General features: G+C 41.4%; 1 protein-coding gene across 1 annotated transcript in view; it reads left to right on the top strand.

Annotated features, from left to right (window-relative positions):
• The window catches only part of LOC148897632 (uncharacterized), a 261,135-nt gene that overhangs the window by 105,737 nt on the left and 139,253 nt on the right, over nucleotides 1-16,145 (top strand). Inside the window, exon 4 of the mRNA XM_088995963.1 lies at nucleotides 1,784-1,857. Coding sequence (XP_088852089.1) covers nucleotides 1,784-1,857 — 74 coding nt within the window. The remainder of the gene's footprint in view (nucleotides 1-1,783; nucleotides 1,858-16,145) is intronic.

The raw sequence follows: 16,145 nt of genomic DNA, 5'->3' as shown, positions 1-16,145 counted from the left end.
AAGGTCAGTTTACTCCTCTAATGAGCTGCTGCGAGGATTTGGAGAAGCACTTTAAAGCTAGGAAAGCGTTCGAACGCTTACAGACCACAGCATTAGGTACACAGAGCAAATAGTTACGTCAAGGTTGTCATTGTCAGTGACGTGCATTTGACTCTTATCCTCTTTAAGAAGTTTGACAGGCCGGTGCACGAATTAGCATCTGAAGCTAGCCTAAATGGTGTGTGCGTTTGTAAAAATGACATATAATCTCCAATTAGTTGTTACGTTTAATCTTTTACAATGAATTCATTTTTTTAAAACGACAACGTTATTTTTGAGATACTGATGACCGTGCGTGGGATTGAAAGAAAGGCTTTACACGATCGCGAGTTTAAATAAAAAATAAATAAATAAAACAATCATGGTAGCCGATGTAAACCAGATTCTGTTAATTGAAATGTTTGTGGCAACGCTAAATCATTACCTGACAGTCAATAACCATGTTTTCATAAAATGCCAAATATGGTCCCACTCACCCTCATATTATGGTAAGGGGTCAATTTTACCCCTTACTATTTTTGTGTTGACTAAAGCACTGGATATCCTTTCGTTTTCCTTTCTTCAAAACAGTTCTAAAATATCCCAAATGGGAAATGAAAATATGTTGTCTCTCTTTTCAAGTATGTTTGTAACATCAGAAACAGTTGTTGCTGATGTCACCTATTTGACTGTTTTGTGTGTGTTTTTACATACGGGTAAAAGTGACCCACAACGTAATCAACTTTTTTTTTTTCAACGTAATATGAGGGTTATTCAGATTGGTGTACGTTCTTGATGCAGCAAAATATTTTTTCAAACCTGACTTCTACATATCCGGTGACTCATTCATTCATCATGATGACATCGTTTAATGTGGTCAGGTTTTTGTACCTTACTAACTTAATATCACTACACCATCCTTCATGTTTCATTTATAGTATTTCACATTCGTCAAGTTTATTGGTGTGTTGCTTTCTGTAAACATGATTCATAATAATTACCATTTTTCAGATGCAGCCTAAAGTCACAAGCACAATTATGACATTCTTACAGTTCTGACAATGTGTTCTAAACTGCAGTTCAAAAATCAGTGATGAATTCATGCCAGTTTAATTTTTTTGGAGGCCTGCAACATGCAACGCAAAAGTTCAAAAGATATGATTACGACTAAGCATAAAATAAGCATTTGAATAAAAATTGTTGATTTTTTTTCTTATCCTCTGAAGGCCTTACAGCAATCAAAATGTAGTAAAACAATGATAACATTGGGACACTTTCCAGGCTGTCAGGTTTCCAAGAAAATGTGGAGGTGCGAGAGCTGAGGTTTCTCCGAACGCACACACACGCACAAGTCTTTAGTTCCTGCAGGGTTTGGTTGAGGGTTTCCGTTGAAAAAGCTCATCGTGGCGAGTGGGCCAACAGCCAACTGGGACGGATTGTCGGGTGGGACCCAAACAGATGGGAACTTGTGCAAAAAAAAGGTGATGATGAGGTCAGATTGGGTTCGGGCGATAAAGCTGTGGGCAGCGCTCGTAGCTCTGTTTTAAAAGTTAACTGGATAAAACAGCTTGTGTGGTCAGAATAAACTTATAAGAACATATTGCAGCTTTGTTCCCCCTCCTGCCTTGTCAAGATTGCCGCAGGCGGAAGAAGCACACACCAAATGTTGCAAAAATTGCCTGGAAATCAGGAGTGTTCAGAATCCTGTGAGCTTTTTGTTTGTCATTGTGTTGTTTTGACCCAGATTCTTTTTTTCTTTTATTAGGATTGTGGAATATGAGACCCAAGAAGTTGAAGTCCTTCCATTCACGCCACACGCCTCATGGGACAACATCACAGGTAATTAATGAACACCTCAATTGTGGTTTGGGAATCAAGTATTCAAGTCAAACAAAACGATCACTCATCGTGCAAATCTCGTGGGGGATCTCAAGGAATGTATTTTGCTTTTACTTTGGCTTTTTTTTTGTTCAACGTATGATGATAACCGCAGAGTGGGGTGGGGGGAGTCGTTGACTTCTCATGATAGTACCGTGATACCTCAGCTTACGAACTTAATTGGTTCCCAGAAAGGGTGTGTAAGGTGAAAAGTTCGTCTGCCAAACATTTATTTGCCATAAGAAACCATTAAAAATAAGAATAATCCATTTCCAGGTCCCCATAAAACATACTTTTCTACTAAACAAGCCTTAAAACTACACAAAATATACCTTATTTTATATATAATAAATGTGCTATTGTATTGTAATTAACGAAATAAACTGTACTGTGTAATAAAGTTTCATTTACCTTTGTGATGGTCGTTGATGTAGTTTCCACTTGATATCTGAATGAAATTTGCCGTTCTTTCTCAGCGATAATACCCTCACACACTGTCCCCTGCTAGCTGCTTTTCGTTAATCCAAATTGACAGAAGTTTTTCAACCTCTTCTACTGCCTGAGACCGTTGCTTAGACAACACAGAAACACCCTTAGCCGCACGTAGCAATGATCGACTTAGCATACTGGTAGTGGGACGCTAAGTCACACAAACTCATACCTCGTTCGTGTTTTTCGATGATCTCCTTCTTGTGCTCTACCGTAATTTTCTTTTGTGTCCTCTTCGGCTTAACATTAGCCTGTTGTGGGGTCTTTTTCCGTCCCAAAAAAAGCAAAAGTATCCATTAGATAACAAACTACGTCTGCACTGAGTGTACGCAAAGAAAGTGGGTGTGGAAAACTAGTCCGCCACCCACCATGGCACTATATGACCGTGTGGTTTGGTGTTCTTCCGCCAGAAACTAGTCCGCCAGCCATTATGGCGCTTCGTGTGTTTCCCGAAAACTAGTTCGTATGCCAAGATTATATTCTCGCAAATTTAATGTTTGTAAAATGAAAAGTTCGTAAACTAAAGTGTTCGTAAACTGAGGTATCACTATGTATCAAGCCCTGTAGCAGGAAAAGGTTCTTCGGAGGGTGGAGGGGAGTCCACTTGGCCACTAGTAAACTCTCCATAGCAGGTGTTGTGAGTGGGTACCTCTGTCAGATTCATTTTCACGTTAGCACCCCAACCCCCCATTGCTGTAAAAACACTCGTTTCAGCAACAACAGATTAGCAGAGAGCCCCCTAATGGAGTAATTACAGCAAGCCAAACATCTATTTTTCACCTGTGCTCTGCCATTATTCTCTGTCTCCCTATAGCCACTCTATTGGAAGTCACTTACTTGCCTTACAATGACTTATCATTGACTGCCATTTAGACGATCCAAAGCAATTTGTCTTTTTTTTTTTTTTTTTTGCCGGCCGGCTAGCCTCGTAGCAACGAACAATCTTTCTCTATCCACTTTATGAAACATTCATGGGCAAAAGTGTATGAGGAAACCCTCCACAAAACACACATGCATGTCTTAACAGATACTATAAAGGTGATAGACAATGAAAATAATGTAGCCAGTCTGGTTAAATGCCTTAGGGATGGGGTGTAGGGGTGAGGCGGGGGGATCTCTTCCATGAAACAAATGTGTTAAATAGGTCCTGTGGCTGTTAGTGTATCTGATGATTGCGGTTACAAACAAACTACAAGTCTTAATGCTGCCCATGTGCATTTGAAAGGTAGCCTATTTGCCGTAATTGCATGTGACAAAATACAGAAAAAAAAATGACGCATGTTAATGGAATGTGTTCCAAAATATTAGCCAGGAGCTCAAATGATCTGAACACATTCACTGCCAGATAAAAATGTATCCACTCCAGTGCCAGGGTTTTTGTCATTGTCACAGAAATTGCAGGAACCAAAGAATCCCAGAATATCAGACTCGGAAAGTGAAAGTGAAAACATAAAAACTAAAGTCTTATATGCATAATAGAAATGTCAAAAGACTGAAACGTATAACTGCGCAAAAATGTTTCATAAAAAGAACTGTACATAGTGCAAGTATAAAAGAACAATGTAATTTTAATTACATATCTAAAATATAGATTTTTAGGACTACATAAACATTTAATGTAGCGTAAAAAACCTGAGACTCTCTTCTTTTCAAAAAAAGAGTTAATTCCTAATTTATATGGGCCTTGAGTTATGTGATCTTGAAATGGGACGACTGTTCAAAATACAGTGCAATACATACATATTGATTTATATAGCGCTTTAACAACAGTTGCAGCTGTAACAAAGCGCTAACATGGATACGAGGCAAATGCTTGGAGGGAAAAACATTGCTAGAAGTCTGACCATCGCTTTATTGTCACCCCTGGCAAGGAAAAAACATCCAATGAAAAAATTCGGGAATGATGCTCCACGTCATGCTTTTTAATTCCCGAATGAATTCGTGAACGGCAGTAAATGAATTAATATTCCATGATGTGTAATAATGTCTTAGTAGTTTTACGTAATGCTATATACTGCTACTTGACAATACATGTACAGTAAACACGTTTAATTAATATCACTGTGATTCATGTTATAATTTTGTGTTTATAACAAAGTGAAAGGTTTGATTCCCGGCGTGAGTACAAATTAACACTGCATTCAAGAAATTAGCAAGTGCATAACAACGATATTGTCATAAAAATAAGGTTTCGCAAGCCTTCGCGAAGCCTCGCGAGGCTTCAGGATTTAGTCTCTCTCATTGCTTAACCCAATGACAAATAACCACGATTCTTTTTCTTGCACTGATAATCAGGACACCTTCAACATTTCTCACCGGCTCCGAGTGAGGACCATTAATCCTCCCACGATGGCGCCGATAAATTCTGACTTTAGAGTAATGGCCTTGACACCTTCCAAAAAGTGCGTCAGAATGGAAGCAATTAAAAAAAGCACTACTCATTATAACGTGTGTGTACATATATATTTTTTACATGTCACATCTGTCTGTGTCATCTGCCAGTTTTAAAGGACAACCGACATCACTTTTTTGTTTCCTGACATCAGAAAAACATTTTACAGCATCTAAAATACCCAAGACACGCAGTATGATATATTTAGTCAAATGCAAAACACCAATAAAAATGGCTTAACGTGTCCAAAATCTGCAAAAAAAAATGAACCTGGAAGTGGCCAGTTTCAGAAGGTCCCGCCCCCTTGTTCGTGGCGTCACCCCAAGACGTCTTGCCTTGCTGGAGAATTAAAACAATGGCTTCAGATTCAGAGAATATGATTTCTTGTTACTCATCCAGTTATGAATATGATTGAAATAGTTCTGAAGAGGAAAGCATACATGTTTGCAATTGATTAAATAATTTATTCCGTGCCATTTTGAGGCAATAGGGGGAGAAAATGTACCACTAAAAATAGGCAGAAAATGGCGACAAAGCTCCGCGTAAGGAATTAATCAGCCCGTTTCCACAGGCTGATTAATTCCTTACACGGAGCTTTGTCGCCGTCTTCTGCCTCTTTTTGGTGCAACACGAGTTTTCAGACCAAACAAGTACAGCAAAATGCATTGACGTGATGGAAGGTCTTCTACAATGTGTCCTTTTTTCGATCAGGGGCGTTCCTTCAGTGACGTAGGGTGAAGACTTGTCACCAACTCAAAAACAAGACTTCCGGAATATTCAGCGCAAGTCTGAAAATGTAAAATATAGCTATATGTGGTGGAATCTTTGTAAAATACGCTCAGTAGAAGTCATTTGAAGCCATTTTACAAATTATGGACACAACTTGTCCGGAGATGTCGGTTGTCCTTTAATAGACCGATAAATGGAATTATGTTTTGGGTAATGAAAAGTGATGTTGATGTTGACATATTACCAGAAAAAAAACTCACCATGTGATCCACAGTCTTAGACTACAGCAATGTTTCCATCAAAAGGGCCCCGGGCCCCCGAGTTTCAAATCCCCTCCAAAGTCCGTTTTGGCTACTCTTTGTTAGGCTTGTTGGCATTGTGACCCCATGCTTTCTCAGACTTTGAACTCAAAGCTCTGGGAAAGCCGTATTGCTACTTTAAACACATTATCAGTGGACTTAGGTTTTAAGAATATCACTAATCATCTTAAGGTTTTAGTGTGGCAGTGTGGCAACGTCATCAAAGCCTTTGTCTGTCCATTCACCGGCTTGGGACACTGTAAGAACAGTGGAATACACACAAATGTAATTAGGACTACTTTTTTTTACGGCTAAGTATACCTTTAGAGCTTTAAATAAATAGAAATGAACTTTATTATTATCTATTTTCTATCTATTAGCTATCTATCTATCGAGCTATTAGCTGTCTTTTAGCTAGCTAGCTTTCTATCTATTTGAGTTACTTAGCTATCTATCTAGCTAGCTATCTATTTGATATCTATTGGCTATCTTTTAGCTATCGATTGATCTAGCTACCTATCCGGTGACTGTAAAGTGTCCTTCAGAGTTTTGAAAGGTGCTTAGAAATTAACTGTATTATTATTATTATTATTATTATTATTATTATTATTATTATTATTATTATTATTATTATCTATTTGCTATTTATTAGCTTTCTATCTATCGAGCTATTAGCTAGCTTTCTATCTATTTGAGTTACTTAGCTATCTATTTAATTAACTATCTATCCAGCTATCTATTGGCTATCTATTGATCTCACTACCTATCTTGTGACTGCAAAGTGTCCTTGAGAGTTTTGAAAGGCGCTTAGAAATGAAGTGTATTTTTATTATCTATTTGCTATCTATTAGGTATCTATCGAGCTATTAGCTGTCTGTTAGCTAGTTAGCTTTGTATCCATTTCAGTTACTTCGCTAACTATTTATCTAGCTATCTATCTAGCTAGCTAGCTATTTGATATCTATTGGCTATCTATTGATCTCACTACCTATCGTGTGACTGTTAAGTGTCCTTGAGAGTTTTGAAAGGCGCTTAGAAATGGAATGTGTTATTATTTTTATTATTATTATTATTATCTATTTGCTATCTATTAGCTATCTAGCTAGCTATCGAGCTATTAGCTGTCTATTAGCTAGCTATCTTTCTATCTATTTGAGTTACTTAGCTATCTATTTATCTAGCTATCTATCTAACTAGCTAGCTATTTGATATCTATTGGCTATCTATTAGCTATCAATTGATCTACCTACCTATCCTGTGACTGTAAAGTGTCCTCGAGAGTTTTGAAAGGCGCTTAGAAAATGAAATGTATTATTATTTAGAAATTTAAATCTGCGCCAGTACTTTCCATTAAACGTCAATGTTACTAAACATATTTACAATGACTCAATTTCAGTCAACATCCAAGACCCCGAAACCTCTTTTTTTGGTTCTTATCATCAACATTGTAAATCAAGCGCACCAAGATTTAAATAAAAAAATGCATTGTTTTATTAGCAAACCTCAAACCGCAGCTTTCATTAAGTTCATTTGCGAGGTTAAGATTTTTGCCGACACAGCAGCGACGTATCATCCCGTGAGTCTTTAATGAATAATAAATGTCTAAATATATGTACTGGTTTTAAAGACTGAAGCATATGTGGCCTGCTTAGTATATAATGCTTGTATGTAATTACAGTCGTGTAAGGTCGGCAAATGGCGGCGCTGCCTCCGATGCCCTCATATCTGTTGTAAACAAGCTGCAAACCCAGTCCCCCAACGCCTTGTTTATCATCTCAGGGGACTTCAATCACATTTCCCTGAAATTCTCCCTCCCAACATTCACACAGTATGTAACTTGTGCCACCAGAGACAATAACATATTGGACCTATTTTATTCAAACGCCAAGGATGCATACAAACCCTCCCCCCTCCCCCCTCTCGGAAGAGCAGACCACAATATGGTTTATCTCCAGCCTGTGTACAAACCCCTTGTCCAGAGGCAACCAGCTGTGACCCGCACGATCAAAAGATGGTCCACAGAAGCTGAAGAAGCTCTGCGGGACTGTTTTGATTCAACCAGGTGGGAGCTCTTTACTGAGATTCATGGGGAAGACATTGACTCACTCACCAACACCATCACAGACTACATTAACTTTTGTGAACAAAACACCGTACCCACCAGGACTGTGCGGTGTTTTGCCAACAACAAACCATGGATTAATCCCGACATAAAAGTCCTCCTGAAGGAGAAGAAAAGGGCTTTTGTGTCGGGCAACAGAGAGGAACTGAAGGCCGTGCAGATCCAACTGAGGAGGAAGATCAGAGAGGGGAAGAAGGCCTACAGGATGAAAATGGAGGAGCAGCTGCAAGCCAGCAATGTCGCTGGTGTCTGGAAGGGCCTGAAAAACATCTCAGGCCACAAAAGCCCAGTGACATTGAACGAAAAAGACAAGGACTGGGCAGATGAAATCAACCGCTTTTTCAATCGGTTTGACAAGACGCCAGCCGCCCCCGGCCCACCGTCAACTTCACCTGTAGCTGCACCTGCACCAACTCTCACTGTGGCCTTACCCTCCCTGCCCCCTCTCACGACCAGCTTTCCGCAACCAACAACTGCCCTCCCAACCGTTGCCACACCCTCAACCGCCACTCTGCCTCCTGGTTCCTGCCTGTCTGTCACAACTGCGCAGGTGAGGAACCAACTGAGGAGGATGAAGGTGAGGAAGGCAGCAGGTCCGGATGACATCAGTTCCCGACTCCTCAAGACCTGCTCCGACCAGCTGTGTGACATTGTCCAGCACTTGTTCAACCTGAGCCTGAAGCTGGGCAGAGTTCCACAGCTGTGGAAAACGTCATGCCTGGTCCCAGTGCCCAAGATTGCCAACCCCAAAGAGCTCAACAGCTACAGACCGGTGGCGCTGACGTCTCACCTGATGAAGACGCTGGAGAGACTCGTCCTCGCCCACCTGCGACCGCTGGCAAGCTCATCGCTGGACCCGCTGCAGTTTGCCTACCAGCCCAGCATCGGTGTGGAGGATGCCATCATCTACCTCCTCCATACGGCGTTGCTGCACCTGGAGAATGCTGGGAGCACGGTGAGGATCACATTCTTCGATTTCTCCAGTGCCTTCAACACCATCCAGCCCAGTCTACTGGGGGACAAGCTGCAGCATGCCGGAGTCGACCATCACCTCACATCCTGGATTACAGACTACCTCACAAACAGGCCACAGTACGTGAGGGTAAAGAACTGTGAGTCGGACAGGCTTCTCTGCAGCACCGGAGCGCCGCAGGGAACAGTCCTGGCTCCATTCCTCTTCACCCTCTACACCTCGGACTTCAACTACAACACCCCAACCTGCCACCTTCAGAAGTTCTCTGACGACTCAGCTATTGTCGGCCTCATTACAGAGGGAGACGATAGGGAGTACAGGGGACTGACAAAGGACTTTGTGGACTGGTGCCAGCAGAATCACCTCCAGATCAACACTGGCAAAACCAAGGAGCTGGTGGTGGATTTCTGCAGGAAACAATCGTCACCTGCACCATTGAACATCCAGGGTTCGGACATTGAGAGGGTGACCTCCTACAAGTACCTGGGTGTTACTCTCAACAATAAACTGGACTGGACAACAAACACGGATGCCCTAATCAAAAAGGGACAGAGTCGCCTCTTCCTCCTCAGGAAACTGAGGTCTTTTGGAGTTATGATGTATTCATTTTTTTTAATACTGTGGTTTTTAATGGTTTAAACTTGCATCAACAAAGACCTCCGATATATGAAGTAAATGTCGCGGCTTGAAATTCAAGCGGATTTATGTGTGACAGGAGATCTCCTTTCGGCAGTAGATTCTACAGCTTCATGTTTGCTTCCAACATTTAGCTTGTAGAAGTTGTTCACATTCCACCATGATGAAAAGGATGCTCCACTGGTGAAAAGGATGCTTTGATCCTCTCCTCTGCTTCATACAACACAGAGGGTGCAGAAAGTGCTGAGGATTGAATAACTGTCGGTGTCTTGTGTTTTTGTTGTTTTGTCTTCAAGATTGTGCCTCAAGAGTGGCTGCCTTTACCGCAGCTTCTGTATTTTGTTTTTCTACTTCTTCCTTTCCTTTCCTCTGACTTTCATCACTTTGCTGCTGTGAAATGTATGTCTCCACTGCAAGACTAGTAAAGGCTAATGCACAGGTGTCAAAGTCAAGGCCCGGGGGCCAAATCCGGCCCGCCACATCATTTTTTTTCGGCCCACGAAAGCAAATCAAACTTGTTAAATTCCATGATGATTGCTAAAATCTGAGCCAAAATTTCATATTTTTGGATGTCAACCACAATAAGTCATTATTCTTGACTTCAGATTTGAAAACGAGTTATTCATTAATTTGCTGTGTGCTCTATATGTAATATTTGAAGGGATTTAAACATTCTAATGGGTTCCCAAAATTCATAACGGCCCTCGAGAGGAAACCATAACTACAATGTGGCCCGCGGCAAAAAATGACTTTGACACCCCTGGGCTAATGTAATCCAATATCACAACACGTGTCTATTAGTTTTGCTCCTTGTGAAAACTTCTAGCTGGTTATTTAGCTAGCTATCTATTTTCTATTTTGCTAGCTAGCTGGCTATCTAGCTATCTATTATCTAGCTAGCTAGCTTTCTATCTATTTGCCTTACCTCCGGATTGAGTGAACACTGGCGCGTGTGGCTGCCGCTGCTCACCCACAGGAAAACTTATCTTGTGACCTTGAGAGTTTTGAAAGGCGCTTATAAATGAAATGTATTATAATTATTATTTAATTGTGTCAGTGGCTATTAAATCACCCCTTAGTGGATCAAGGAAAAAAAATTGTCAAATTAATTTCAGATATGTTCCTAAGCCTTTTATTTGAGTGCTTACATTTCACAATGCAAAAATGACTTAGTAGCGTACAGAGCCTGTGCGGTCGGCAATGAAACGTTCCAAGGGAATCTTTGCGTTAAGCCGTTGGTCGTTTACTCGCGTGATCACAACTGCTCATCTTTTTTTGGTCGGCACTTTACCAAAAATGTGTTTGCACATGTGATTGCATAGCGATCTGTTTTGTGCCCCCACGGTTCCTCTGAAAGCTCCTCAATCTCATCACCCCCCCACCACCACCACCTCTTCCACCCCGCAACAGGCCCGCCCGTGATTGCGATTTGGCACCTTGAATCACATTGTCTTCATCTGGAAATATTTCAGCCGCATTTGGGGGGGGGGGGTGAGGGATAAAGGAGGAGAGGGTAAAAACACACCCTGTTGTGTGAATCCTAGAGAAGGCCTTGAACCCTGCCATTCATCCCTTTCACTTCATCAGCTGAGTCTAATTGCCAGAGAGGACAGAATACCCAGGGCCCAATTGTTCTTTATCCTCTTTGGAGCCTCTGAGGCATGAAAAGCGAAAGGCCCGCTTTTGATCTTTTTTTTTTTTTCGTTTTTTTTTTTTTCTTCTTCTATCATCCCCTACTATCCTCTCCCTCAGAGTGGTCCACTCCTTTTCAGACGGTGCCCCCTTCTTCATCCACACTAAATCATTATCAAGCTCTGCCTCGTCAAATAATGGCGGGTATGGGAGGTCATGATGGGAAGGGCCAGAGGTCCGTCGGGGTGGCCGCTAGGACGCGCTGGCGCTCCCCAACTCATCTCCAAGGCATGCTTCTTAGTGCCGACTACCTTTATAGACCTTGACCCCGGTTTTCGTTTGCCTGTCCTAATGAGACCCTCTCATGCGTCCCCAGCAATGGAGGGCTCGCAATGGCGGGGTTGCGAGGCCAAAGTACAATGAGACGGAGCACTGTGCTCAGACAACAGCGCATCTGTGCTATCTTATTAAAGCTTTTGGAAAGGAGCTCATGCGTCTCAGCGTCCCATAGGCGCTGAGAGCAGGTCTATTGACACCTACTTGTCCTTTGCGGTCAACACCTTTCAGTCAGTAGGCAGGCACACCCAAGCTCTCATCGCTAATAATTCTTCGCGGGGTATTTAGCGACGCTTAGTGCTTAACTTGGTTAGCATGGGGATGAAGAATGCGTTTTTTTTTTTTGTTTTTTTTGTGGAGATGAAAAACTCTTGGGAAGTAGTGAAATGACGTGCAGTGTCAAAGACCTCCCCCCTCTCTTCCCGCCTCTCCTGACAAAAGCAAACATTACTTGTATCAAAAGAACGCAGGGGGCTACCAACGCCTCTCCTGATGCTTTAAAGAAAATTATTTCTTTTCTTCAAATAGATTCAAAAGCATGTTTTTTTTTTCCCCAATCAGAATTTTTTTTCCACCCCTGCCCTTAGGTATTGGCCCTTGGTACTCATCCCACTCTCAGAAATGTGTCAAAGCGTGACGACTAAAATGGCACTTTGGTGATTAAAGCAAAATGTGCGAGAAATAACGAGACCGCCCAACCTAGCTAACTAGCAAACAAAAGCAACAGCGGGACACACTACGAAGATTCGAACAAAGTGACAAAAAAAAAAAAAAAAAAACACAAGTAGCCCCAACAAAAACCTTAAAGCAATCATGTTACGCACGCCTAACATCTGAGCACTGCGCCAGAACAAAGCTGTGTTGCTGTCAGCGCATCGATCTGCTCCTGAAGCAGCATGTTCACACACACACACACACACACACACACACACACACACACACACACACACACACACACACACACACACACACACACACACACACACACACACACACACACACACACACACACACACACACACACACACACACACACACACACACACACACACACACACACACACACACACACACACACACACACTTTTAGCTCTCTGATTGCTCCCTGCTTCTCACCCCCCCCCCCCATCCAACACACTACCTCGGGCCTCAAACGCTCCTCTCTCAGGCTGCTCCTCCAGAATGTTCTTATTGATCTGGCCTACTTCGCCGCCGTTAACTCGCCGATAGAGACGGGCCGAGTGATTCCAACAGCACGAGCGCTGATGTCTGGTTAACAATGTTGAAAAGAAAATATTTTCAAAATCTGATTTTGTCACGGTGGTACAAGTTGAAGAAACCAATTTGCCAACTGCCGTCCGTTCTAGTTATCTGTTGGAAGCTTTTGGTTTTGCCAGGCAAGAAGCTGAAAGGGTAAAAGTAGTTGAAGAGGTTTTTGTTTGAAGCGTAAAATAAAAAGATTGCATGTACAAATATAAACTAAAAAGTAGGATCTAAATGCTAGTACCCGATCATAACAAAGTATGCACCAAAATAATGAGAGATTTTTTTTAACTCATTCATTGGATGAGATGCGCTTGACGTCTGGCGAATACCTGGTGACCCTTTGGCAAATGTTTGTGACCTTGAATGAACTCTGATGAGAAGGCAACTTTCCTTTCTGTCGCAAACAGTCGTTGGTCACTGCAATATGGGTTTTAACTCGAATGGTGCCTCTGCTAGCCAAGAACTGAACCGCATTTTGCCTCATTTGCCTTGAGATGTAAATAATCCACAATGAGCTCCACGCAGTCCAACAGATTATTGATCGTATGACCACCGCTCATACCGTTGTGTTTTTGTCACCTTATGGTTAACTGCGACCTCCAACTACAGTGATACCTTGGCTTACGAACGTAATTGGTTCCCAGACAGTGTGTGTAAGGTGGAAAGTGTATATCCCCAAAATTAATTTACCTTTGTGACGGTTGTTAATGGCTTGATGGAATGGAGTGGCCGGTTTCATCAGCATTAAACACTTGATGAGGAATGTAGCCTTCTTCTTTCACCATCTTGAGGAATGATCCCTTGTAGCTGCTTTCTCTGCGATTATTTTACCTTGTTCCTCATCAATTGTGTTCTGTTTATCTGGGTTGATAGCTTTTTGAATCAAGTGTACAGATGGCTAGTGTGGGTTATTTGTGGAGCCTGATTGATGGAATTTTAACCTTGCAGTCTACACTCTGCCTTTGAACTATCAAAGTTGAAACGAGTCCAAATTTCACTGTTTTCCATCCATTTTGTCACTCTCTCTCTGTCGTCTGCCTGTCTCTGTTTAAACCACCTCCCCTCACTGCTGCGTTCTTGACCAATCACGTGGCTTTAACCGAAGGCTGGGGGCGGGGAATAAAGGACCAAACTTGTTAGGAGAACGGGCTCGTTTGTGACCGACACATCAATCATTGTGGCAGCTCCATGTGTAAAAAAAATGTCAAAGAAATGACAAAAAAATGTCGGCTGCCATTTTCTTATAAGGAGAATGGCTTCACTCTCTCTCTGTCTGTAACCCCCCTCTCACTGCTGCGTTCTTGACCAATCACGTGGCTTTAACCGATGACTGGGGGCGAGGAATAGAGGACCAAAACCAGCCAGCTGCCATTTTCTTTTTCGGAGAAGGGGCTCGTTTGCGAACGACACATCACTCATTGTGGCAACTCCGTGTGTTTCTCGAAAAATAGTTGTACGGCAATGTAAAATTTTCATACATTTAACGTTCGTAAACCGGAAAGTTCGTCAGCCAAGGGGTTCGTAAACCGAGGTATCACTGTATATTAAACTTTTTCTTAAAGTTTTCTTATATCGAATATAATACAACTTAACTTTTTATGACTTAACTAAGATCGGATTTTGCTCAACGATTTTCGATCGTGATCGTGTTGGGATATACCATGGCATACCATGAGAGTCATTTTTCACACTAAGGCTATTTCTCCACAAATTAACAGAGAAATAAAACTGTCTCTTGTGAGTGATTAAATTATATGTCAGTTTGAGTCCACTTCCCCCCCCCCACACCTCCCACCAGCATCTTTAGTGCTGTCATGTTCACAGCATTCCATGTGGGAGGGTCTGCTGATAAGCGAGCCATCTGTAGTGGGCTGCCGAATGACATGCTGTAAAGCGAGATTTGAGAGTGTGGAGAGACTTGACTTGACAAATGTTGGCACGTAATGAGACAGAAGGGAGTTTCAAAAAAAAAAAAAAGCAGAAGTCTGTCCAGAGATAAACAATTAGATTTGTCCCAGAGGTAAAGGCCAGTCAAAGCAAGGACTCTCAGACTAACAAAATCAATATGGCTTCCAGTAAGAAGGGCCCTGGGTACGCCTGGGATGATGAGGTTATCATTCCTTCCTCACATTGACACGCAAACAGAATTGGGGGTAACAATTATCGCTAATTAAAAATGATTGTTTGCTAATACGCGCTACATGTACACCTTGCCGCCTGTACAGTAAATGAACTGTTTACACCAGTCCCGAAATGAACTTACAGCTCCAAACGCAGCGAGCAATGGTTTTAAAATTGCGACAAATTATTTCTGTTTGCCTTCTGTTCTACATATCTGGCCTGCTAGCTAGCTATCTAGCTGGCTAGCTATCTATTCACTATCCAGCTGGCTCGCTATCTAGCTAGGTATCTGTTGGCTATTGATTGGCTAGCTAGCTAGCTATCTATCTATTTGAGTTACTTCCGGGTGGGATGAGCGCTGGCACGTGTGGCTGCCCCTGCTCACCCGCAGAAAATCTGATCCTGTGACTGTAAAGTTACCTTGAGAGTTTTGAAAGGCGCTTAGAAATGAAATGTATTATTATTATTATTATTATTATTATTATTAGTAGTAGTAGTAGTAGTAGTATTCTTAGTCTTAGTCTTAGTGTTATTAGTGTTAGTATTAGAATTAGTATTAGTATTATTACAGTGAAGCAAATTCAAATCAGAAAACGTCAAATTGACCCAAGAACATGCATACCCATGAAATTTATTTATTTATTTATTTATTTATTTATTTATTTATTTATTTATTTATTTATTGCTGGCATCTGCACGGTAATCAAGCTTACCAAATCAGGTGCCGAATCAATGAATGAATTAATAAATAGATTGTGTCATCGACTAATGGCTGCCTATTTATTCAAATGATCTGAAATGTTGACTTAATGTGTCGAATGGGTTTCAGCAGAAATGTTAGTTTAGTTTCATGTTATGCTGAGTGTTTTTTGAATGACATTCAGTTGCGACAAAAGGACAGTTTGTGTCATACTGGAACACACAGTCAACTCAAAGGAAATTTCAATAAAATGCATCAACTACAAAGCAAATATGGATGCTACACCAACAATTCGAAGAAGGGAACATGTATGCATTTTATGCATCTTTGGGATTAAGAAGATTTTGTGAAATGGGTTACAAAAGTCTAAAATGTTGCCTAACCCCGACATTTGAACCACTTGTTATTTAATAAAAATATGCTGGATTGTACATTGCAAATGTATTTCCCAAACTGATAAATTTTCAAATGGGTGTATACGACAGATATCGAAAAATAAATGGAAATGATTTGATACATAATCAGAGACATCAGAGTAATCCCAATGTAATGTT

Source organism: Hippocampus bargibanti, linkage group LG05 (assembly GCF_051943395.1).
Source record: "Hippocampus bargibanti isolate YZ-2025 linkage group LG05, ASM5194339v1, whole genome shotgun sequence".
In the NCBI taxonomy this organism is placed as follows: Eukaryota; Metazoa; Chordata; class Actinopteri; order Syngnathiformes; family Syngnathidae; genus Hippocampus; species Hippocampus bargibanti.
Note: the sequence above shows the minus strand (reverse complement) of the source record. Positions and strands in the feature narration are given on the sequence as shown.